General features: G+C 43.7%; 3 protein-coding genes across 7 annotated transcripts in view; 2 read left to right on the top strand and 1 right to left on the bottom strand.

The window, feature by feature from the left end:
* mark3a (MAP/microtubule affinity-regulating kinase 3a) overlaps nucleotides 1-4,886 on the top strand; it is a 45,137-nt gene extending 40,251 nt beyond the window's left edge. Inside the window, 1 exon segment of the mRNA XM_079369848.1 lies at nucleotides 3,923-4,886. Within this exon segment, the coding sequence (XP_079225974.1) occupies nucleotides 3,923-4,268 (346 nt within the window). The 3' untranslated portion in view covers nucleotides 4,269-4,886.
* A 792-nt stretch (nucleotides 4,887-5,678) lies between these two features.
* On the bottom strand, nucleotides 5,679-10,958 carry ckba (creatine kinase, brain a). 3 transcript variants are annotated; one of them, XM_079369802.1, is made up of 8 exons: nucleotides 10,857-10,958; nucleotides 7,780-7,967; nucleotides 7,513-7,667; nucleotides 7,195-7,327; nucleotides 6,718-6,889; nucleotides 6,488-6,611; nucleotides 6,170-6,359; nucleotides 5,679-6,040 (listed from the first exon to the last, which is right to left on the bottom strand). In XM_079369802.1, the coding sequence occupies exons 1-8, from the start codon at nucleotides 10,877-10,879 to the stop codon at nucleotides 5,862-5,864; spliced, it is 1,164 nt and encodes a 387-aa protein (XP_079225928.1). In that variant the 5' UTR covers nucleotides 10,880-10,958; the 3' UTR covers nucleotides 5,679-5,861. The 3 variants fall into 3 exon arrangements, with proteins under 3 accessions (XP_079225928.1, XP_079225929.1, XP_079225927.1); XM_079369803.1 differs by lacking the exon at nucleotides 7,780-7,967 and adding an exon at nucleotides 8,425-8,626 and having other exon boundaries at nucleotides 10,857-10,944; XM_079369801.1 differs by lacking the exons at nucleotides 7,780-7,967; nucleotides 10,857-10,958 and adding exons at nucleotides 8,425-8,626; nucleotides 9,024-9,155.
* trmt61a (tRNA methyltransferase 61A) lies at nucleotides 10,036-22,246 on the top strand. 3 transcript variants are annotated; one of them, XM_079369825.1, is made up of 4 exons: nucleotides 10,036-10,241; nucleotides 11,341-11,694; nucleotides 17,906-18,172; nucleotides 21,511-22,246. In XM_079369825.1, exons 2-4 carry the CDS (start codon nucleotides 11,364-11,366, stop codon nucleotides 21,822-21,824), a joined length of 912 nt encoding a protein of 303 aa, XP_079225951.1. In that variant the 5' UTR covers nucleotides 10,036-10,241; nucleotides 11,341-11,363; the 3' UTR covers nucleotides 21,825-22,246. The 3 variants fall into 3 exon arrangements, with proteins under 3 accessions (XP_079225951.1, XP_079225950.1, XP_079225952.1); XM_079369824.1 differs by lacking the exon at nucleotides 10,036-10,241 and adding an exon at nucleotides 10,288-10,366; XM_079369826.1 differs by lacking the exon at nucleotides 10,036-10,241 and adding an exon at nucleotides 11,077-11,144.
* Nucleotides 22,247-23,624: the final 1,378 nt, after the last annotated feature.

Below are 23,624 nucleotides of genomic sequence, written 5' to 3'. Positions count from 1 at the left end.
GTCTGATAATGTTTTACTCCATTTAGTCCCTTCTCACCCTCCGTACATTTCCCCTGAAGACATCTTGGGACTTAACCAACAGGTTTTTGTCATTTTCCTCCTCCTCAGGAAGTTTTAGGTTCAGTCACCTCCTCCTCCTCCTCTTTTCTCCTCCTCACAGTTTGTGTTTTTTGTCCTCCTAACCTTCCTGTGTCCTTTAACCTTGACCTCTTGCTGCTCTTCCTCTCCGCCTAGGGTCACTATTGACCCGGCCAAACGGCAGACGGCCAAAACAGGGCCTGTCGTCCCTTCTACCCAGGGAGGAAAGACCCTTAGTAAGTCTTCTGCCCTCCGGTCTCTCTCAGCCTGTCCTGCCTTCCTGCCTTCTCATCATTCTTCCATGTTGGTTCTTCTTCTTCTTTTTTGACCTCTCCTCATGTCATACATTTTTTATATTCTTTCCCTCCCTCCCTCTCTCTCTCTCTCTACCCCTCTCTCTCTCTCTCTCTCTCTCTCTCTTTCTTGTCATGTATCCATTGAAGTATCGCAGTTTTTTTTTCTTCAGAATCCCATTTTTTCTTTCAGATTCAGGAGCGGAAGATATAGAGAGTTGTAGGAAGATGAAGATCTAGAGTAAGGGGCTGTTTCAATCCCTCAATCTTTCCTCTGAGACTTTGAAGTCTTGAATGTGGGTTATGTGGAGGGACTCCCTCACACTTCACTCCCCCCGCCTCCCCCCTCTCCCCCCTCTCCCTGCCTCTGCCTCACCCCACTCGGTCCTGTGTTATCTTCACGGCCTCTCTGACCGACCCAGGACCTGCTGTCAGTCCTGTCTTGCTCACTTGTCCTCTTGTTGTCGAGTCTCTTTTTTTTATTTTTTCGCTGTCGGGGAGTTTGGAGCGGCTTCCTCCTCCACCCGTCCTGTTTTTCTGTTCTCCAGGCTCTGCAATGCATGCTGGGAAGCCTGTCCTGTCAGGGGAGCAGGGAGCTTTTTTTTCCAGTGATATCACTCGAACACTTTCCTCTTGTTTTGTAGGGATTCAGACTCTGATTTCCGATGTGTGAAAGGGTTTTCAGGCAGTTCGAGTTCTCTTTAGGACAAATCTTTTCTGACCACGTTGACGAAGAACCTCTCACGTTTTGTCGTATTTGATTGCAGCATCAAGTGAAGTCTTGAGCTTTAAAAAAACGACCATAGAGATGAGTTTATTGAACAGTGTGCGACCTGACAGCCGAGCTGAAGTTCATTTTCTGTCTCTGCGTTTTTTAAGTCAATCTTTTCCTGCAGATTTGAGGTTCGTCATAAATCTGCAGTCAGACTGTGAGAAGGTTCATGACTAATCCTCGGCTGACGAGCTCGTCGTCCTCCTGCGTAGTTGAACAGTCAACAGTCTCTGAATCTGTCGAGGAACATTTTGGAGTTTCTATTTTTAGAGCTTCACTCTGTTACTCTCCCGTATCCCCTGAAAGACTCTTCTGTGTTCGTCTTCTGCTGTCCTGGTTTTGTTTGTGGCTTTTGACATCATTGTTTTACATGAAGAAGTCGTCCGTTTCAATCTGTGATTTATTCTTTCCAAAGGCGACTAGAAGCTTAAAAAACTAAGCCTCGAATGAAACTCGTACAAAGAGCATCGAACAATTCAAAGAGCTTCACACGGTTAGAAAACGACAAAAATAAAGTATTGACAATAAAATGTGTTCAGTCAGATCAAAAAGGTCATAAAAACTAAAAAGTCACCATAAACATCAGATAAAGTTTTTATAATATTCATGATGCAGCCCGCTCCTGAACATCGTAACACATAGACCTCGGTCATTCTCTGTCACTTTACATGCAATGTGAAGCTACGAGCTAACGAACGAGGTGCTGGAGGAGCCACCAACTAGAAGTTTGTTTTGGTTTCATGCTGGTGCTCTGTGGCGACATCGACTGGATCAAAAATCTTCATTTTTTATATTGACGATGAATTAAACTAATCATTTTGACTTTACTCCTGAAGTTTTATTAAAAAAAAAATCCAGTAAAGGAAAAAAAAGTGAGAATATAAATCATTCATAAACTGAATAATTAATTCCTGTTTTAAGAAAAGAAAAGGAACCGAGAGAGATATTTCAAAGACACATTTGAAACGTCGGTGTTAATGAAAGAAAGACGTTTGAGTCGCTCGAGCTGCTGCTGCTGCATCATCGCCCGCTCCCTTTAGTCCGACCGTTATCTTTATGTTTCTCTCCTGTTTTGATCGGACACAGTCATCAGCTGCATCTCTGTCTGGCTGTGTGTTAACGGATGTTTTTTCTTTGCTTTAAACTTTTAGTTTCAGTCTGAACGTGTATCACTGTTTCTTTGACCGTCTCATCTGAAGTCAATCTTTTATTTGTTCTTTCGGTGGTGGTTGATTCACGTCGGTGTCGGTGTCTTCATTTTTCATCACACGTCACAGATTCTTTTTTTTTTTTTTTTTTTTCTGTCTTCACTGGAATTGATCTGAAATAATTTCTGTCGTGCACAATCCACATCTTTTTTTTTTTCTTCTTCTTCTTCTTCTTCTTTGTTGCCCCTCCTCTCCGTCTGATCTTCTCATGCGCCTCAGAGTCTCAACCGAGTTTGAGAGAAACGGGAGACTTGAGGGCTCAAGGTGAGGTTACCTCTTGCCCCCCCCCCCCCCCCCCCCCCCCTCTTTATAAACATAGGCTTCAGTGTGTCCTCGTCTGCAGTCTTGACTCTTCGCACACAGGACACCCTCTCTGCTTTCCTTGTTTCTCTGGGAAGTTTGAATGCGTCTGGAAGCCTTCTGTCTGCATCTTGACTGCTTCGGCTTGGTTTGATGATTTGAATGTTTGCATGACTTCCTGTTTGTGTGCTGCTCTGTTGGCATGCCATATTTGTTCTGCTGTCAGCCTTTAAAAAATGCTCCTAATGCCCCAAAGTTAAAGTGCAAGCATCAACGTGTCCGGCCCCAGTTTCTGCATCATTCAGTCACAAAGCTCTACAGCAGGAATAATAATAATCCTGTCTCACTATAAGGAATGACAGATGACATTTCTGACAACCAACCAAGAGAGTAAACACTTCACGGTCTGATTGTTGTTAAAAAAACAAACAAATAGCCAAGTTTGAAAAGAACGCTTCGCTTTGTGACTCGAATGTTGGGATGAAAATTGAGAGGCACAAACTGGGGCTCAGGACGTGTTGTCGTGGCAACGATGTCAACAAGTTGAATGATATTTAAAGGAATAAATCGTTTTGATTATTTTGAGGAAATATTTGCGTTTATTTGCTTTCTTGCTGAGACTTAGATTTTAAATGAAAAATAAAATCTGAGCACAGAATGATTCCAGGTTTGGAGAATTAGAGCTGCTGCTCGCTGGTTTCATAAAGTTCAGGTAGTCGAACTTTAATTGCAAGACATCGCCAGATAGTTAAGTTTTCCTATTTAATTCAACACTTCAGTAGAGTATAAAGGAGCTAAAACAACAATCACAGCTAAAGCGGTCAAACACAACATTCAGAGCATTAGTGGATCATTCAGAGAGTCAACGCTTCAGATACACAAGTCCAGTATCAGAGTCTATTTCTGAATAACTTTTTTACTGGGCCTTGAACTCATCACGCTTTACATTTAAAATGTGGTGTTAGTACTTCTAATTCAGAAAACTATACGAATACATCTTGTAGTCTGGCTAGCTAGCAATTTCCAGTCTTTGTGCTAAGCTAGGCTAAGTGTCTGCTGGCTGAAGCTTCATAGAAACTCCTGATCTGATTCTTGGCAAGAAAGGCGAATTGAACCCCAAAAGAAAAGATTCCTTTAAATGTTGACTGCTGTGACTTTGACTGAAAATATTTATTTTATCACGGAATAAAAAAAGTCAAAGTGGCTGAAGATAGAAAAACCGAACAAACGGATCCTAAAACTTTTCTCTGTTTCCTTTTTGTCCCCGCCAGTCGCCATGTACCTGGGGATCAAAAAGGGGAAAATAAAGACGGTAAACCCCGCTCCCTCAGATTCACTTGGAGTATGAGGACCACCAGCTCCATGGAGCCCTGCGACATCATGCGGGAGATTCGCAAGGTGCTCGATGCCAACAACTGCGACTACGAACAACAAGAGAGTTTCCTGCTTCTTTGCGTCCACGGGGACGGGCGAGCCGAGAACCTGGTGCAGTGGGAGATGGAGGTCTGCAAGCTGCCCCGTCTCTCGCTCAACGGCGTCAGGTTCAAACGGATATCCGGATCATCCATCGCATTCAAAAACATTGCTTCCAAAGTTGCCAACGAGTTAAAGCTATGAACAAAAGGGTTTAAAAAAAGTATACATATATATCTAGAAGTATTTAAGCTGTACAATCATCCAAGTAGCAGTTTCCAAATGTCTCCTTTTTTAAAACAAAATACAGAGTATGTATTGAATATTACAATGTATAGACTTAAGGCTTTTGGCAATAATCACTGAATTACCTACTAATATCTCAGTCTATTCTGGCCACACGGGGTCGACATTAACGAGTTGAATATAATTTGTCATGCTGTGAATGTGGACAAAAAAAAAAAAATCAAACATTTCTAGTCTTATTTATTTCTCTTTTTTTTCTCCTTGAAAAAGAAAAAAAAATTACGTAGTGTTTTTTTTTTGTTTTGTTTTCAGTGTAAATAATGTATCTTACTTCCAAGATGGCTTCACTGCAATACTCTTTTTTTTTTTTCTTTTTTGTATTTCGTTAAAAAAAAAAAAAAGTAGAGATGGGGGAGTCCGTGTAAATGCCCACATGGTTAAAAAAAGGGGGGGAGGGGGGGGGGGGTCACTCATGTCTCAATTAAAGTGTCTGTCCACTTGAACGTCCCGTCTCACGATGATTATTTGTAACTGGATACAGTCAAGATATATATCTATAAAAAATGTTTGCTTCAATTGTGTATGCTTCTTTGGAACCTCATTCATTTACTGATCCAGTCTGAGCGTCCACATTTTAGTAAATCACTTTGCACAGTAGTTTTATTTATTTGGAAATATAAGAACTTCCACATTCTGAGGTACCGATGAGCAGAAACCTCCCGGGTTGAAAAAGGAAGTCATCGCAGAAGTGCAATAATATCCTGCAGTCAGTCGAGGGTCAGCTTGAGGGCGGCTGAAGAAGCTCTGAAAGTCGAACACACCCATTCATAACCGCAGAAATCAATGTTTACATTTGGGTTCAAAATACGAGACGTCTGATTCAGTATTTACCTCACCGGCTGTACGGGGAAATTCTTTATAAGTTATGAATGTTGCGTTATCGATAGTTGTGTCTGATCTGATGATGCAGATATTTAAGTTTGTCAAGAGGCTTCAAAATGGCCTCAGCTCCAGCCGGTCGTTATAGACTTGGGACATGATTTCCAGGAGCCTCCTGACATCAGTTAGGCTTCATTGATTAATATACAGTTTATGGGTACTGAGCATCACGCTTTTTTTTTTTTTTTTTAAATATATAAATACTGTGATGTCACAGAATCCCATAAAGCTTTAAAAACATTTTAATCAAGTTTTCAGTTGTGAAATTCGGCTGTAAAAAAACCTAAGACTGCCGATCCGTCTTTACTGTGACATGTTGAAGCAGCTTAGAGACAGTTTGTGTATATTTTTGTATCAGTTTGAACATAAAGCCCATAAAATGTAACTTCCACATCAGAAAAGTTTAAGAACACAGTCACTGCAAACAAGTTGAGCAAGAACAGTTTTTATTTCAGATTCATCCTCACCGAACAGGAGCCATCTTGTTTTAAATACAACAAATCCAAGCTGTAATACAGAGTGCATTCAAGGACAGAGTCAAACATTCATTCAGACGAGGGGGGAGGGGGGTTGGGAGTGGGAGGGGGAGTGGGAGGGGGTTGCTGGGAGGTTTTACTTCTGGGCGGGCATGATGTCATCGATGGACTGGCCCTTCTCCAGCTTTTTCTCCATCTCAACCAGCAGCTTGACGCCATCGACCACCATCTGCACCAGCTCCACCTCAGAGAAGCCCAGTCTGTCAGCGTTGGAGATGTCAAACACTCCGCCCACAGCAGCTGTGTCCACGCCACCTGATGGAAACAAGACAAACCTTAATGCACTCATTTCAACTACACTTTGTTGTCAGGGAATTCAAAAGTAACTTAACGATGCAAACTTTAACAACCACTAGAATAAAAGGCAAATCTGAATGTACAAACCTGTTCCACGTTTCTGCAGCCTCAGCTTCTTGAGAACGTCCTCAAACTTGGCGTGTTTGCTCATGTTGGGCAGCTTCACGTGCACACCTGCACGCAGGCCGGTGCCCAGGTTAGAGGGGCAGGTGAGGACGTAGCCCAGGTGCTCATTCCACATGAAAGCGTGTCCTCTGTCCTTGAAGAGGGTCTCAATCTAACACCAGAGAACCAGGTTGATTAAGTACTTTCATTGATATAAACTCAGTATCAACCAGTCTTTCTAAAACATCCCAGTCAGTGAGGCTCTCACAGAGACAACAGATAAGAGTTCATTCTACAAACCTTGGTGAGTCCGGTACAGAAGCGGTTGAAGACCTCCTTCATGTTGCCGCCTTTCTGCATAGAGATGACGCGCAGGTGGTCCTCCTCATTCACCCACACCAGGAATGTTTTGTTGTCGTTGTGCCTTAAGACAGAAGAGTAATAATAAGCATCGATTGTACTTTAAAAACCAAATATCTTCAAAGAAAAAGCTCACAACTTAAAATAGCCGTGTAGATATAAATTCTCACCAGATGCCCCTGGCGTCAGGCCAGTCACGGGCCATCCCTGAGGCCAGCAGCAGAGGAGACACTGGTTTGTCGAACAGGAAGTGGTCGTCGATGAGCTGCTGCTGCTCGGCATCTGTCATGTTCTTCAGGGCGTAGTACTTCCCCTTCAAGTCTCCGCTCAGGGTGTCCAGAGCTGCATGGAAAAGAGACAAATACAAACGTCAAAAACAGAATTACAGGGAGACATTTTGAATCCTCCTTGGCTGCTATAGAAACTCTAAAAGACCTTTATTATAATCTGTTGAAATTCCTCATTCTACCACTAGAGGGCACAAGCTACCAAACAACTGAGACAAAGCCGCCTCATCCTCTAAAGAGCATTTCTGATTTTTAGGCCTTGTTCTACATGATTACACTCTGTAAGGAAGACAGCAGACGGCGTTCCTTCCCCGTTTTTAATAATGTTCTTCAGTTAAAACATTCAAGTGGCCTCTTTACCTTCAATAGAGAGCGTCTCCACAGCACGTCTCTCTCCTCGGCTGCAGTGAGGGGGGAGGCAGAAGCCACGGACGCTGCGGCCTGTTCGGACACGTGAGCTCAGAACGTAATTGGGGTCAAGATCGTCACCACCCTAAAAGACAACAACACCTTAGTTTAATGAAGTGGAAAAGTTACATCTATTGGTGTAGAAGTGCAAAAATGGAATTGAGAAAAGACAAAGAAACTAAAAAATGCAATAGAAGCAAGAGTGCTTCTGAAAGAAGGCGTCTGTTGATGACCCTGGTAGCATTTGGCCAACCAACAGGGCCGTAGTACCTTCAGGTTGTCTGGGTTGAGGTCAGTCTTGTGCTTGTCTGAGGGTTTGTATCCTCCATGTCTGTCCTCGATCACGGGGTCCAGCAGCTCTTTGAAGACCTCGTATGTCTCCTCGTCTCCAGCCACACAGCCAACAGTCATGATGAAGGGGTGGCCTACACACAAAGCAAACCAGGTCACAAGGGAGACGGTGGAGACAGAAACAGGCCAACATCCTCACTAACTGAATGTGAATGAGTGTCATCGGGTCTCAGGATGGGACTGTACCAGGATTATCAACCCCTGTCTGAATGACACCATCTATGGTGACGCCGTTAGGTGTAGCCCGCTCTCTCAGCGTCTTGTACATGTCCAGGGTTAAGATCTTGGCCATGTGGTTGTTGTGCTGACTGAGATCTGGGAACTCGTCCTCGGCTGACAGCCTCTTCAGGGTCAGCTTGGCCATACTCTCAGAGCTAAACAGAAACACAGTCTACAGGGTGAGAAAGTTCCCCTGTCATACTGGAGTGACCAGGGGAGTGTGGACACTCCTCTGGATTGTTAACATGACCCACACACTGTCTAGATGATAAGTTAGTCTACACTGAGGCTGTAACTGATATGAAACAGTGAAAGCTGTAGTGGATTATCAGCTGCAGCTCTGCATACATTATGCAACACTGGTAATCTTTACCATCTTCTATAAAGCGGTGCATTACTCTGATAATGGTGGCCCATTTAGAGGAGGATGACGTTTCTAGCTCTGCATATGTCTATAAAGGGTTGTCAGAGTTTATCCCCTTGGCAAGGTCACAGTGCAGAAAGCTGTTATGCTCCCTCACAGGAACATGAGAGCCGCTGCAGCCATTAAACGCAGTCGATCAGGCAGAACAGATGGCGCAAAAGCCGCTTGTAATTTTTTTTTTTTTTTACCTGGGTTATCAACCCCAGTCTGAATGACATCATCCAGAGTAAATCCACTGGGAGTTTCTTTGCTCCTCAGCCGCTCGTACAAAGCAGGAGTCAGGAGCTTGGCCATATGATTGTTGTGTTGGCTGAGGTCCGGATACTCCTGCTCCGAAGAGTATTTCAGCTTCATCTTGTTGTGCGTGTTACCGAACGGCATGGTTGATCCCTGGGACGGAGGATGGAGGGAATAAAAATCAGCGGATAAAATGATTACAAAGTGCTCGACGGCATTACGTTCACAGCGCATACATAGATGATCGTGTATCCTCAGATAGACAATGAAATGTCCTGCAGTGAACAGAGTGTCCTGAAGGCGCTACGGCAGGTGCAGAAATGAGCCAAAAAAAACAGCCTTTATCAAATTTGATGAATGAATTTCGTAATTTACCATAGTTTAACTAAAATGATCGAATTGCCAAAATTACTCCCGTTTTATTACAACGACATATTCATAAGCTTAACATTATCCGTCACTAGTGCTCAATTACCAATTTATTCTTTAAAAAGCAAACACATGACGGCTGTGCGACAACATTGTGAGTGACATTAAGAAACAGTCCTACCTGTTGTTTCCGGACTTGTGGATTACTACAACTACCAGGGGTTGATACAAAGATCCCTATTTTACCGACCGCGGAGCTCACAACACGACAGCAGCAGCGTCCCAGCAGCTCTCCGGTCAGGCTGATGGTTTGAGATCGTCCTTTATAGAGTAGCATCTCTCCTCCCATTGGTCAGTAGGCCTCTTCCATTCATTCATTGGATGCGTGATAAGAAGCCCCCCCCCCTCCACATTTCTCTACAGAGCCATCTTTTTATGCAATAAATTCCAATGTTTACAAAATAAAGTGATTAAATGATCCAGTTATTTATTTATTATTCTAAACCTGATCAACTTTTATTGGAGTGAAAATTAGATTTAATTTAATGGTTTGTATGATGACATTTTTAAATCATTTACAAAGTGCTTGTGAGCAATGTTTTTTGTCCTATATTTTCAGTGAAGAACTGATTTGAATGACTGAAACTGAGGTCCTTTGCTGAACTATTTCTATTTTACACAACCCCCCCTTAGGGAGGTTTCCTACTGTCATTGCACATGTGCATCTTTTGGGTTGCTGCTCTGGTTAAGGGCCCCAAATTGTTTCCTGCCCTGACTGTTGACAAGCAGCACCGCCCCTGGTGATAAAACCTGTTGGGCCATATAACCACTAAACAAACCATGGCATCTAAACCAAGAGATCATCGCCACCTGAAACCTTATTTTTATTTGTTTTATAGTGCAATGATAATTTATGGGACCAACTGTGCAATAACATGTCCATCTTTATATGCAATGTGTTCACACAGTTTAAATAGACTTAAGTTACTGGCTCTTTTTTTGTATTTTTATGCATTAAAAAAAAAAAATCTAATTTAATTTTGCACTGTGTGATTTTTGAGCTATCCTGCTGTAACACTGCACATTTCTCTGTTTGCGAGATGAATAAAGGATATCTTTAATATTATAATGTTAACAGTCGTTTTCATGGATACTCATATTTAGTCGTTTCTTGAAACTTTTTTTTTTTTTTTCGTTTCTTGCAACTTCACCAAAAGTTTCCAATAACCACAAAAGTCGCGACGTTTTGACGTAAGAAACGTCCAGCTGATCTACAAATCACCTGGAGAGAGTGTTTGATTGGACTCGTTATGTCCGTCGGAGTTTACCCGTCAGTGAATTGCCCCAACATCCGTTTAAGACTGCTTGACTTCCTCTGAAAACAACACCACGTGTGCGGGTAAATGAATGGGACTGTCGGCGCTGTGTCCAAATGCACGTTTAACGGCTGTTTTTTTGTCGTTAACTGACTAAAGTTTGTAACCGTTTGAACACCGTGTTCGAAAATCGCCGCTGCACGCGACGGTACGTTGAGCGTCGCCAACGGCTCTAAATCTGACGGTTTTGGTGGCTAACGTTAGCATGCTAGTTCGTTAGCAAGTCGAGCCAGATGAAAACGATTTTAACGGGAAAAAATGAGATTTAAATCACAGACATTTTGCAGTGAGACCTTGCTTTACAGTGGGGAGTTTTCTACAGTTTGCTAATAATCTTCAAGCGGAATTAATTGTTGAAGCATAAAGCCTGCTCGAAGGCTAGCCAAATATTTTCTGACAGCCGTTGGAGCAAATAAGTTTAGAAACTGTCACCAATAAATGAGCCACTTTCTGTAAAAAGTTAACCTGGTTTAGCAATTAGTGTTTACATGTCTAACTCTTGACTTGTATCTTAACTTCAAGGCTAAACCCAATTAACCTGAATTAATAATAATACATTAGTTTTATATAAGTTAAACTAACATGTAACTTCTTTGACAGGGCAAAAGAAAGACAAATCTGAAATGAACCATACTTACATCTTCTCAATGTTGTCCGACATTGTCTCTCCTTTTTTTTTATCCCAAAGCGAAAAGTTCAAAGAGCAGTTCAAAAGAATCTTTTAAATGAAACCAACGTTTGTTTTTTTGGTTTAAATAATAACGGTTTTCTTTTCGGTCGCGTGAGAACACTCGCAGAATCGCAGTTGCTGAGTGGTTACCATGACAACCCCGGTTGTCATGGTAACCACTCAGCATCCTGTGAAAAGCAGTCAACTACAAGCGAAAAATTAAAAGTGTAAATTGAATGAAACTAACCTGTCTAATGTAACATCAACTTTTCTCTTTAAAATGGGACCAAATACTGTTTTTAACTGAAATGGGGGGTGTGAAGCGTTATTTTTCATGAAGTAGAAAATGCCTTTTGTACTACTTTTGGATGTTGTAGCACAAGACACGTCCATTACTAATATAAAATAATTAGTAATGTATTAATTAGCTAAGTTTATCTCCTACCTGTCAGTTAACAGTGTGCCGGTGCTCACCATGAGTTTTGTGGAGTACGCAGACTGCATTCAGGAAGGGGACATCGCCATCATCTACCAGAGCCATGACTCCATGATGCCCGTCAAGGTGCAGCCGGGCGCCCAGACGCAGACACGCTACGGGGTGATTCGTCACTCCTCAGACCTTATTGGTCAGCGATATGGGTCAAAAATCACCTGCAGTAAAGGCGGGTGGGTCCACGTGCTTCACCCGACGCCTGAGCTGTGGACCGTCACCCTGCCTCACCGCACACAGATCCTCTACACGACTGACATCGCCACCATCACCATGATGCTGGAGCTGAAGCCAGGATCCATCGTCTGCGAGTCAGGTGAGTTAATTGAAGTTTATGCGTTATCTATTCTAATGTTTGCCATTTACATTCTGATGAGTCACAGAACGATGGCTAATTAGCCATACTGTTAACATTAGTTTTGAACACTTGGGTTTGTTTGTGCCCAACCTTTGAAGTGCTTGAGCAAATGTTTTACACTAGGGACGCACGGATGCATCGGTACCGGACGATTTTGGCTCTGTTGACAGACATCGGCATGAATCAATGAAGGCAGTCGAAGTTTATCTGTAGTGCCAAATCAATTTCATGCTGGCATCTATTACTGATAACTACTGATTCAAGGAAGAGGTTTTTTTTATTCGGCAGGTGAAGTCATTTGTGAACTTGTTTTTAAACATGAGAGAAAAGGTAGACATTGTGGGAGTCTTTCACCAAAAGAGGTCATGAAACAAACATTGGCTAAGTTGTTATTTCAAACATTGGTATCCTATCCGCCCTGACCTCGATGCATCTCTGTTATACACACAGATAATTAGAAGATAGACACTTAGTGCTGCCGTATACTTAGGTTGGAGTTATTCAGCCCATATGTACAATAACAAATAGCCTCAAATTCTTATTTAATTTGTGATGTGGTCTGCGATGACTCTTCAACCTGTCCTGGCAGTATGAGTTTGCATGTTACTGATTGTAAAGGTCAACAAGAGGAGGCTGGCTGCAGAGCTTAATACAGACGGACATCAGCAGTACAAGAGGGCTGCAAAATAAAATGTTGATGTAAGTTGTGCGTTCACTATATAAGCCTCTCCTTTGAACATTTTGCACCAGCTGCACAGCATGTCGAGTGCTGCACATTATTTAAGTCATTACACAGGAAGACGGTGCAAACCATTTTTCCGTCTTGGCGACCTCCAAAATCAGACTGCGTCTTAGATACCAGTGCGACTTATAGTCCAGATAATATGGTATATTTTCTGTGAGAAAGTAATCTTATCTAATCTGTGTTCAGCCTAAACGCCCTAATTAAAGAAGCCCAATAATACACTGGTGCTAGTAAAGAGATTTTCTACCTCTATATTTAAGATGTTCCAGATTAGCCACAGTATCATGTTTTATAATCACAGATGCTCCTGAGGAATGTATACATATTCTGTTCCTTCTTACTAAACCCCAGCGTCTTCTCTGAACACTCCTGAACACTTTCACCTCCATCCTCCGTCTCAAATCCCTCACAGTGTGTCGACATGTTTGTGAAGCTAGCTAGCTAGCTGCAGTTTCCTCCAGTCCAAGGGCAGAGAGGTGGGGGATGCGAGAGGATGCTCATACTGTGTGTGCTGCGGTGCTTCATGATTTACAGCTGGTTGCCCTCCCCATGTCACTGTATTGATTGTGTGTGTGTGTGTGTGTGTGGGTGTGTGGTTGGAGGGGTGATGAACGAGATCTACAGGAAATCTGTTTAGTCAGCACAACACACAGGCAGTATGGAGAGGGCTGCACTGGCTGCATTAAGATCACATTACTCTGCCTTTATAAATGTATATTTAACACACTGCATCCACGAAAGCACATTATTATGTCCAAACGATCCAATGTGCATGACAACAATCAGCCAAGAAGTCTAATAACTATTACGTTTGATAATTAATGGGTTAAAGGGATACTTCACCCATTTGCATGAAGCTGTGTATCATTAGAAACATGGTCGTAGTGTTGAATGGTCGTGAATCCAACCCTGATTTTGCCCTGAGACGAGAAAAATGTGTTTTTCTTTGCTTGAAAGTTTTCTTCATGTGATGCAAAAAGCGTCATATTGCATCACATGAAGAAAACTTGACTTTTTTACGTGCTGTTCCTTTTCTGTCTGTTCGAGATGATCATTTTGTTGCCTGTTTTTGCTTCATGTCAAGCACTCTAGTATACTAACTCTAGTATATAATATAACTCGCACTCTAATATAGGTTCTCTTCCATCGGTGTTTAGCTGGTTGCAAAGCCAGTGTATTCAGTAAATGCTCTCTGTAGCTCAGAGGTTTTTGAACCAGTCACTTTAAGGAGCTCGTATGAAAATGACAAGTTGAAAGAGCCAGCGGTGCACAGCTGCTACACAGACATGTCTTACCTCCCAGCAAAGACGGAGGTGACTTCAGGCGTGTTTCTGCTTTCCAGTGACACGGAGCTGCTTCTCTGAATGAGTCAACTGTCTGTTGTCTACGGGGGGGGGGTTTTAGGGTATATTTTTGTTAGTGTTAGTGGAGAGTAACTCATAAGGCTTGCCACGCCTTGCCACAAACCTCCTCATAGCCATGAGGAAGGAGTCTGCATCAATGCTGGAGAGGAGATCCAAATGCACTGCCCTCGTGGTCATGCACTTGAAAATGATTCCCCATCTTTTTTCAGTCCTTCTGCTTTTATTGTGTAGGGACCGAAACAATCAATACCTGTTGAATAAAAGGCGGGCCTATGAAGGCGTAGTCTCGCTGGGGGGAGATCTGCCATTCGAGGGATGTGGGGTTTTCCTCGCCACCTCTTGCATTCGAGGCACTGATGCTGGTGATGTCGGGGGGAGGGGGGGGATATATTTTTGTTATGTATTTGTAAGGAGGGGTGCGCTGACCGTCCAGCTGCAGACTGGATTCACTGTTTTGTTTTTTGTCTGTTGAGCCGTGATCCATCCTCTCAAATACAGCTGACCTGTGACACTCTCAGGTTGACGAACACGAGCTGGACTTTTTGACACATGCAGTCAAGAGTACTTGTAGAAAGTCTATGCACACTATTTGAGAAGAGTAAGTGAGAGAGGACTAAATGAAAGATCAGCTGACTGAGGCTTCTCTCAAAACTTGGGTTCAGAAAAAAATCCGACCACCACTGGTGTGACTGTGTGAATCACGCAGGAGTCGCAGGTGTGTTAAGCGTGTTAAGCTAACAAATTAATTTCAGTATCAGAAACTAAATGACATTATATTCCAACATGACATGCTTAACTTAAGAAATAATGTTGGAAAGGTGCACTAAACCAGTGTTTTTCAACCTTTACACTTTCTTCATTGAAAAAATCTCAAGGCACACCACCAGCCGATAATGTTAAAAATAATGAAACTATGTAGCCCAATTAACAATATAAAGTAATTCTCGTCAAAGTGTCTTGAATTGGTATCAAATAAACACAAATAAAAATATTTCTACTCACTCAGTGTGAAACCTTGTTTGGATGAACACAAAGTTGATGTTCTGGCAGGAATTGAAGAAAGACACACATGAAGCTCTTCCTCAACAGCTCTCAGTCTCTCTCTGCTTTTAGTTTTTATAGCAGTCAGGCTTGAAAAGCTCACCTCACACAGATATGTCGTGGACAATGGGAGCAAAGTCAAAATTGCTTTGTTTGCCAGAATAGGGAACTCCTTACATCGGAGCGTTGTTGAGATCCTTGAGTCCAGACCAAACAAACAAACATGTTCCTTTGCATGGCTGAAGATTCAGCTCTTCAATAGTTTCATTATCGCTGGATTCTGTGTCGGGCTGTCTGCATATGTGAATGAAATATAGAAGTGGTTCATGTCTGTTGGAGATTTTTATTGAGAGGAAATGCAACTCTCTTTGACCCCGACGGCCCGGTGTCTACCTCACGTTTTCTCCTGGCAGAAAAGCGCTGACTGTGCGTTCAGAAGCGCTGATTACACCGAGAAGGAAAGCGCTGCACGTCTGTCCTGTCTCTATGACGACGGTCTGTTGACAAGGGCCGCTGTATGACCGCCACTGCTCCGTTACTTTTTACTGCATGTTCTGTTTTTTGATGCAGTTTATTTCCCGATCAGACACGGAGCGAGGAGGATGTGAGAACAAGACACGATCTGTAGGTGGCAAATCTACGTAGAATATCCTGCTGACCTGCAGAGCAGGTCATTGAGGGTTTCTGTTCTGCTTTTATTATCAGATGCTGCGTAGTGGTCGACTGGGTGTAAAACAGAACCAGGACGGATTTCAACAAACTGAATTTTCTCAGCAGGCCATTTTTAGAAAGTGAAAGTAAAAAAGGTCTGAGTGAGTGTGAATGCTTTTAAACAATGAAAATCTGACTCTGAGTGACAGAATGTAAAAATGAATGACACTCGCACAGACACCTGTTTTGATACCTTGGGAACCAAAACAGATCCACTAATACTGGGTCTTTTGTTTTTTAATGTTTTTATTGTTAAATGCCTTGATTAAAGACACAGTTCAGATCTTGGAGTTTGAAATCAGAAAGAGTCTAACCCGCCTCAGCTCTCAGCTCTCAGCCTGTCATTAGGCTGGCTGAAGGTTAGGTTGAGACAGACGACGGCCACCCACGAGCTTCCAAAACGCCCTTCAGGAACAGACGGATAACTCCGCTTAGGTTTTAATTGTGAATTAGATTCCTGAGATTCCGACGCAAACTATCACAATAACTGTAGGAAGGAAAACCACAGAGCTGAATGAACAGGTGTGAACTCCAGAGGCAACAAGAGGACAGGAGGAGTTCATGGATTTGATCACTTCATCTGTTCATGTCTTTATGTTGAACTTCAGTGATAGGGCGGCTTATCAGGTCAGGTAGTCCTTCAAACCAAAACATTGAAGCTGTTATGACCTGTACTGAGCTCATTCATGTTCCTTTTGTCTCTCTGCTGCTGATGCTTGATTATATTTGTTCACTCTCATTTATTTTGTCGTTCTGTCGTTTCCAGCCGGAGTCGCTCTGTCTCAGCAGTGTGAGGTTTTAGCAAGTCAAAGTGCTGCTGTGGGGTAAACATTGCTCTCTTTGTCGCCGCACGAACAAAAGCCGCGGTGATGTAATATCAGGGGGAGAAGAAGAAGAAGAAGAGGAAGAGGAGGGGGGGAGGAGGATGGGAACTGCAGAGCTCTGGCTGCGTTTCTCGATACTCAATCATCCCCGCCTTCACTGCAAGTCACATGACCACTTTTATTAATACTTCTTGTAAACTGTCTCACACACACACACACACACACATCACTCTCTCTCTCTCTCTCTCTCTCTCTCTCTCTCTCTCAAACTGCACATCAGCAGGCGTCAAAGACAAAGCAGCACTGCAGGGTAAAGAGGGCCCACTCAGACGAGTAGCATCCACTCCTCCGCCTCAGAGAAGAGACGAGTCGTGTGAAAGTGTGAACAGCTGGTGACACTGAGTCAGTCGACGACAGAGCTCTGAAGGTCATTTCTGAGAGCTACGTTGTAAATTAGTGGTTTTGGAGATTAAGCAGCTTGTTCTTCACGTTTGACTGAATTCATGTCGTAGAGAAGGAGGCTTTACTTCTTTGTCTGGTTTGAATACAGCAGTGTTGTGGGAAAACTCCGATTTTGCCGTTTACATGCACCGAGGTTTAAATAAAAAACACCCATTTGTATCTGGTCCGTTGTTTGTCCAAAGACAAGCTCCTCAAGGGAGGCTGCAAAAAACAACTGATGCAAAATTCAAAAGCCTTTTTCACAGCAGAATTTAAGACGTTAAAGGCCTCTCATTTTTATTTCTTAGTGGCCTAAATGTTCATATTAAGGGGCGTGGCTGAGTTGACTGACAGGTGGACGTTTTGTGTCTGTTTACCAGAAGGCTTAAAGCCCGCCTCACTTCTAGTTTCTAGATTGATCACACAGTTGAGTGAGGATAGTAAAAAACCTCTACCTCTCAGAGACTGCATCCATGTTTTTAGGGTCCCTGGTTTGTCCTGGTTCACCATGTTTGTATTTAACCAATCAGACGAGGTGGTGGTGTGAGTGTGTGAGGAGCATGTTTGCCTCTCCGGAGGTTTCTTCTCTGGTTTGACTCGCTGTCTAACAGACCTGGAGAAAATGATGTAACCTGAGACTTCATCACAGTCAGTGATCTGATCAGCTGAGCACAATAAATTGTTGCTTGTTTCATTGAAAAGTTTGTCAACGTGGAAGATAATCATGAATATTTCAAAGCTCCATTCATTGACTCTTTTGGCATAATAATGCACCAACACAGACTGGAAGCTGGTTCACACTTCCAGGTCTCTGCAGCCTTTCAGTACGTTCATGCCAAATGTTTTTATTCTCTCACAGCAGATACGCTTCATGCATTCAGTCCTACTTTTATTTACTTGTTTTGTCCTATAAGCTCCAAGTTTAAATCAGCAATATTGTCTATAAAGTTATCAAACGTGCACCGATGTGTTCAGGATCCTTTCACAGATAAAAATCCAAACTATGCCTTCGTTCATGATGTTTCATGATTTCTGCGTTGTAGGGACGGGTAGCGGCTCCCTCTCCCACGCCATCCTGCGCACCATCGCCCCCACGGGTCACCTGCACACCGTGGAGTTCCACCAGCAGCGGGCGGAGAAGGTGGCGGAGGAGTTCAAGGAGCACCGGGTGGATCATCTGGTAACCGTCAGGAACCAGGACGTGTGCAAGGACGGATTCGGAGTGACGGGGGTGGCAGACGCCGTGTTCCTGGACATCCCGAGCCCGTGGGAGGCCGTCAAACACGCCAAGGCTGCTATGAAGAGACACGGTGAGACACAACTCGGGTTTGTGTGTTTTATGTTAATGTATATTGAAATAGCAGCCTGAGAGGAAGCGTCTGTATCGCCTGCTGCTGACTTATCAGTGACTCAGCCCTGCACAGCAGCAGCAGCGTGACAGTGACTGTGCACTTTTTAAAATACCAGCCTGTGGATTTATTGCTCCTGCCGGGTCGCCTCGCTCTGCACTCCTTGTACGAGCATCGATCCGAGCCGACAGCGCTCATTAACGATGCCGTTGCGTGTGTGAGTTTCTGTGTGTGCTGAGGCATTGTAGGGATTAGCATGTTGTGGTTTCTGCGACGACCAGCAGCGTGCCCGGGCAGGTCTGCAGTTCACTCAGGTGGTCAGAAGATCAGTCAAGGTTATGTAGCATCAACAGAGCACGTAGCAACCTACTGCTTCAGTCACAACGGGTATTTGCATTTTTAAGTCATCTGACCGTTTATCTGCATTACTTCTCTCGACTGCTCTGTAAAATTATTGCACATAAACCAACTTGAAAATCTGAAACCAGTCGGTGGTGGAGCTCGTTCTCCAGCCTGGTGCCATTCAAACAAACGACGACACAATTAGAAAACAAGAGGTTAAATGTCAAAACAAAAAAACTAGAAAGACACAAGAACGAAGAGTAAAAAATGCATTGGCTCAGTGGGTAATGAGCAGGAAAGCCGCTGCATTTTCCTGCAGCACATAAATGCACCGTGTGATGTTTAAAAGTCTCATCCCCGAATATGAAGAGGAACGCTGCTCTGCCTCCTCCTCTCTGAATCCCTTTTATGGTGCCACTGCTACATATTCCTTTCATGAGCTGTTGACCCTTACATGCACATGCACATGCACACACACACACACACACACACACACACACACACACACACACACACACACACACACACACAGATACTGATAAAGTGCAGCCATTGTAGAAGCAGTCCCATGACCATACAGGGTTATGCTGCAGGGAGAGAGCTGGTGAATGTGGCTCCAGAACGAAACACTGGATTTACTTCCCACCATTCAGACTCTGTTTCATTTCTTCATCTTTGCTGAAAAAAACTCTTCTGGAAAAAGTCAAAGCTTAAAACGACAGGAGGCAACACGTTTCACCAACGGGCCGAATTCAACACCTTGTCGTCCATTGGTCGGCACATTTCCACAGACGGACTCCTGGTCTGCTCTCAAGCTGGAGGAAAAAGTTGCTGAGATCTGTTTTACCGTTGAAGGGGGAGTGAAATATGTTTGGGTTTTTTTTCCTTTACTCCGAGTTGTAATTCTTGTAATGTTTTGGCGTGCAGCCCGGCCCTGTATTTAGCTCCTCTGTGAGAAAAGCCCAGGACCCTGACAGACCTAATCCTCCCTCCCTGCTGGCTCCAACACTGAGAATAATTGTGCAAGAATAACACAAACGCATCCTAGTTTAACACAGATATAGAAGCTAGATGTGGACATAGGCTGACATTAGAGGCCATTAATAATCACTTTGCACATTCCTTATATAATGATCAACCCGGCCTCTCCCTGCGTGTTCATCCTGGTTGCCTGGAGACCGTTGAGTTGTGTTTATGGCCGTCTCGAGGGTCCTGTTAGCAGAAGGAACGACCGCTATCTGAAACATCCCGAAGTCTCCTGTAATGTTTATCAGACACAATGGAGCCTTCAGTGCTGCTCCATGCACATATTTTCACTCATCATCAGGTGTCTCATTATTACTGCAGATTAGTCGCCCCTGAAAGGGGAAGTAGGATAAAGTAGAAGTAACTCTTGGGAGGTTGGTGGTCTTAGAGGAGGACTCGGTGTGCTCCTTCTCTCCAACAGCTGCCAGAGAAAGTTCTGTAGCAGTGTTCAGGTGCAGAGGACGCACTGCGCCTTCCTCAAAGTCAAAGTCAGAGTCATGTGATCCAAATGCGACCTCTTCGGCGTGTCACTCTCTCTCTGTCTCTCTCTCTCTAATTCTGCTTCAGAGTAGATAATATATGAGCTCAGTTTGTTTACTCTGACCCTCTTGTCTCCAGCTGGACTGGTCGGAGCCACATTCCTCTCTCCTGTAGGTCACATAGTTCCAGGTTTCTTGGCTCATTGCTCCGGCCTCCCGCAGCGATCTCCGCAGGGCTTCATTTCGAGGCGAGAGGCCGGAGCTGCTCGGTAATCTCTGTTTATTGGGGCGCCGACTCGTCCCCTGATGATCCACAAACTCCACCTGGAGCCCGACAGGGTCGCAGGTCTGCTTTCTCAGGGAATAAGATCTGCTTTGAAAGTGTTTTTAAGTGCAAGAAAAACAGACTACGAGTAGTAGTGGTGGTATCACAGGTCTCCCAAGAGAGAGCCTACATTTCCCATGAGGCCATATTAAATTTAAAAAATCTGCTTGCGATTATCTTTTGTCCATGCTGTTTTTATTTTTAATGAATGCCACGCAGAGATAAACATGAAGTAACTCTGCACATTGGAGAGGATTTTTGCTTCAAGGAACATTCAATTAGTCCGAAAGCACACTCGTGTGGCCACAACAACCATTCAGGGCGGCTTAATTGTGTGATCATTCAAAGACAGTTCATTTATTAATCTTAAGTGAATCTCACAAACCGCCCCTCCTCGCTGTTTTGGCCCCTCAGAGAACACGGCGAGCAGATAACCCGGGTTAAGTGGATCTGCACTCATCTTGTCAGGATCTTTAATAGAATCATTTAGTGTAAATTAAAACGGCTGTCCTAACAACAGGGACTTTCTCTCCCTCCTGCTGCCACATGCTTTCAGATTAGTGAGGCCAGACCTTGGAAGATTTCCAAGTGGTGGTTTTTGGTTTTTGATCATGTCTATAAACCCCTCTATTTCAGCCCTGCTCAGAACAGGCTGTTTCTGTGTCTGTAGCTTTAAATATGTAAATGAGCTGTGTCTGACCACGCCCCCTCTCTGGAAGGGCTCGGGTGTACTCGCTGCTTTCTGGCTCCATGTCCTATTGTTTACGGTGAGAAGGCAGACTCAGAGGGCAGAACAAACACCTAGCTGTGGGAGTGTCACCCACCTGGGGGAGGGGCTACTGCCCTTTGTGATGTCATGAAGGGAAAATCTCCAAACAGCCTGTTTGAGCACAGATTTTCTGAAAAGTGGAGCAGGTAGAAGACGGGGAGGATGGACCTTTCTCATGATATGGGGGGGGGGGGGGGGGGGTATCGGATCAATGACAGATCCACATAGTCATCAGTAGATCCTTAAAATCACTAAAATGAACCTGACAGACTCTAAACTGATCCAAAGGAGATTTATTTGTAGCTGGTCTTGAGTATTTTGGGGGAACATCAACAGCTGTTTCTGTTTCTCTCTGCAGGTGGTCGGGTGTGTTCGTTCTCTCCGTGCATAGAGCAGGTCCAGAGGACGTGCGAGGCTCTGGTGGATCAGGGATTCGAGGAGCTCAGTACCCTGGAGGTCCTGCTCAGAGTCCACGACGTGCGAACTGTCTCCCTGGCTCTGCCTGACTTCGGCCCTGAGCCATCTGCTCAAACTCAGCCCGACGGCACGGAAAAAACGACTCCCACAGCTGCTCCAAACCAGACCTCCATCGCCTTAAAGACCACCGTGCCACCCAGAGAAATCCCAGGTCACACAGGGTACCTCACCTTTGCCACCAAACCCAGAACCTAAGTCTTAGTCCTGGTTCTTGCCTTTATTTTCAACCAGCAGTAAATGGGACATGGTTTCAAATCCACCTCTCTCCAGTGTATTTTCTCTGTATATTAATAAGACTCTCATAATCCAGCGGGGGTACCAGGTTCCTCCAGGTCCCGCTTGGCACTGCAGCACCGAGAGGATTTACAGTCTTGCGTTACATAATTTTTAAAGCTCCTGTCCCTTGGCACCCGTTTGTTTGCATCAGGCAAGAGTGAAAATCAAGTGGATTTCACCAGAGGAGAATATTCTTCAATGCTTTATGAATCGTGACCGATTTAAATTAATTTTTTTTTAACGTTTTTAATCAGTTCTTTCATTTCTCTGGGGAGGGTTTTTTATTTCTTCATTTTTTACACTTTGTATTTGATGAAATACAATAAATATGTGAAAAGATCCTCATCTTTCTTTTTCCAGTTTGACCTCAACTGAAGTCAGAAAAAAAAAAACATTTTTACGCTGACAATATAAAGTCTATATCTCCTTCAGTTTAACCCTCTTCTTCTTCTTTCTGACCTCTTCTGACTCTGGCTTGCTTGTTTGGTTTACTGCCATGCGTCTCCCTCTGCAAGACGCTCGGCACCAAAAAAGGCAGAAAAAACAGCCTCCATTTTGACGCAGAACACAACACAGGAGAGTCGACTTGTTCTCCTCGCAGACTCCAAACACAATCCTCGTCACTTTCCTTCATCAACCTGACCGATAAGATTTCTGCTGCACAGAGATAAAAGATAAAAGTTTCTGTTTTTAATTTTGGATTTAAGTGTCACCAATCATATCACAGCTTTCTTGGTATGCAATGTTAAATGCAAGGGAAAAACCAGTGGCCAAAAATTGAGTCCGACACATTTTATCCGATAATATTTGATGAAATTAGATTTTTATTTTTTTTTCCCCGTGCTGTAACACTTGACTTCTGCTCTTAGTCAAAGCCGTCTGCTGCATCCAGAAGCTGTTGGTTTATATCGGGGACGGTTCGAGCTGGTGTACGCTATAATCCCGGGCTTACTGAGGGTTATAAAAAGCACCGTGGTTCTGTTTCTTATGGCTTGTTAGAGGAAGATTGTTGAGTGTGTGTGACCGGGTGGCTGAGTTAGAACGGCCAGTTTTCCACCTGTGGACCCGCCCATGGATGAGCCCATGTCAGTCCAGGATTCTGTTTTTATAGTCGAATTGATAAGTAAAAGTTTGGATAAAAAGCTCTCTGTGGTGAATTGTGTTTGTGTAGGGTTGTTTTTGATTCAAAGAGGGAAGATCCCAGGTGATAAATGAAGCCCCAGCTGCTCCTGGTAAACAGTGGAAACGGGGAAGTCTGTGATTTGGAGAGATGGCGAAGTGTCTGCTTTGTATTCTCAGTCATCAGCAGCGACTGTGTAGGTGGAGGAAATGAGCCATGCTGCCTGTTGAGGAGGAGGAGGCCATAACTGTGATTAAACCTGCTGTGTTAATGAATTCATTTCAGGCTGCTACGAGAGAAAAAATGTCAGAAAAAAATCTTATACATGATACACTGAATGAACGATCGCCTGATTAGATTAAAAATGTACCTCATCAGTCCAAGTTCAAAGATGCTGGCTCCTTGAACTCAATGCAGGTGGCTTTGGTTCAGATACCAAGTCACTTCCCAACAACTAAGCTAGCGCTAAAGCTCAACCAAACAATCAGTCTCCTTCATGAAAACCCATTCTGACAGCCAGCTACATATCTGGTTCCTGCATGTGAGGCTTGTTCACAATAAATTCACATTTTTTTAGGATGTTAGTCTTTGAAAAGGTA

The sequence above is a fragment of the Symphodus melops genome (assembly GCF_947650265.1).
Source record: "Symphodus melops genome assembly, chromosome: 19".
NCBI lineage: Eukaryota > Metazoa > Chordata > Actinopteri > Labriformes > Labridae > Symphodus > Symphodus melops.
This window is presented reverse-complemented; position numbering and strand designations above follow the sequence as displayed.

Bases quoted from the DNA above. Each gene is read 5' to 3' on its own strand.
- trmt61a (XM_079369825.1), top strand. From the start codon at position 11,364: ATGAGTTTTGTGGAGTACGCAGACTGCATTCAGGAAGGGGACATCGCC. The intron at 11,695-17,905 runs GTGAGTTAATTG...TCTGCGTTGTAG, and splicing joins ATCCATCGTCTGCGAGTCAG to GGACGGGTAGCGGCTCCCTC. The intron at 18,173-21,510 runs GTGAGACACAAC...TTCTCTCTGCAG, and splicing joins GGCTGCTATGAAGAGACACG to GTGGTCGGGTGTGTTCGTTC.
- ckba (XM_079369802.1), bottom strand. From the start codon at position 10,879: ATGTCGGACAACATTGAGAAGAT. The intron at 7,968-10,856 runs GTAAGTATGGTT...GTTTCTGTTTAG, and splicing joins TCGGACAACATTGAGAAGAT to CTCTGAGAGTATGGCCAAGC. The intron at 7,328-7,512 runs GTACTACGGCCC...GTTGTCTTTTAG, and splicing joins TCAACCCAGACAACCTGAAG to GGTGGTGACGATCTTGACCC.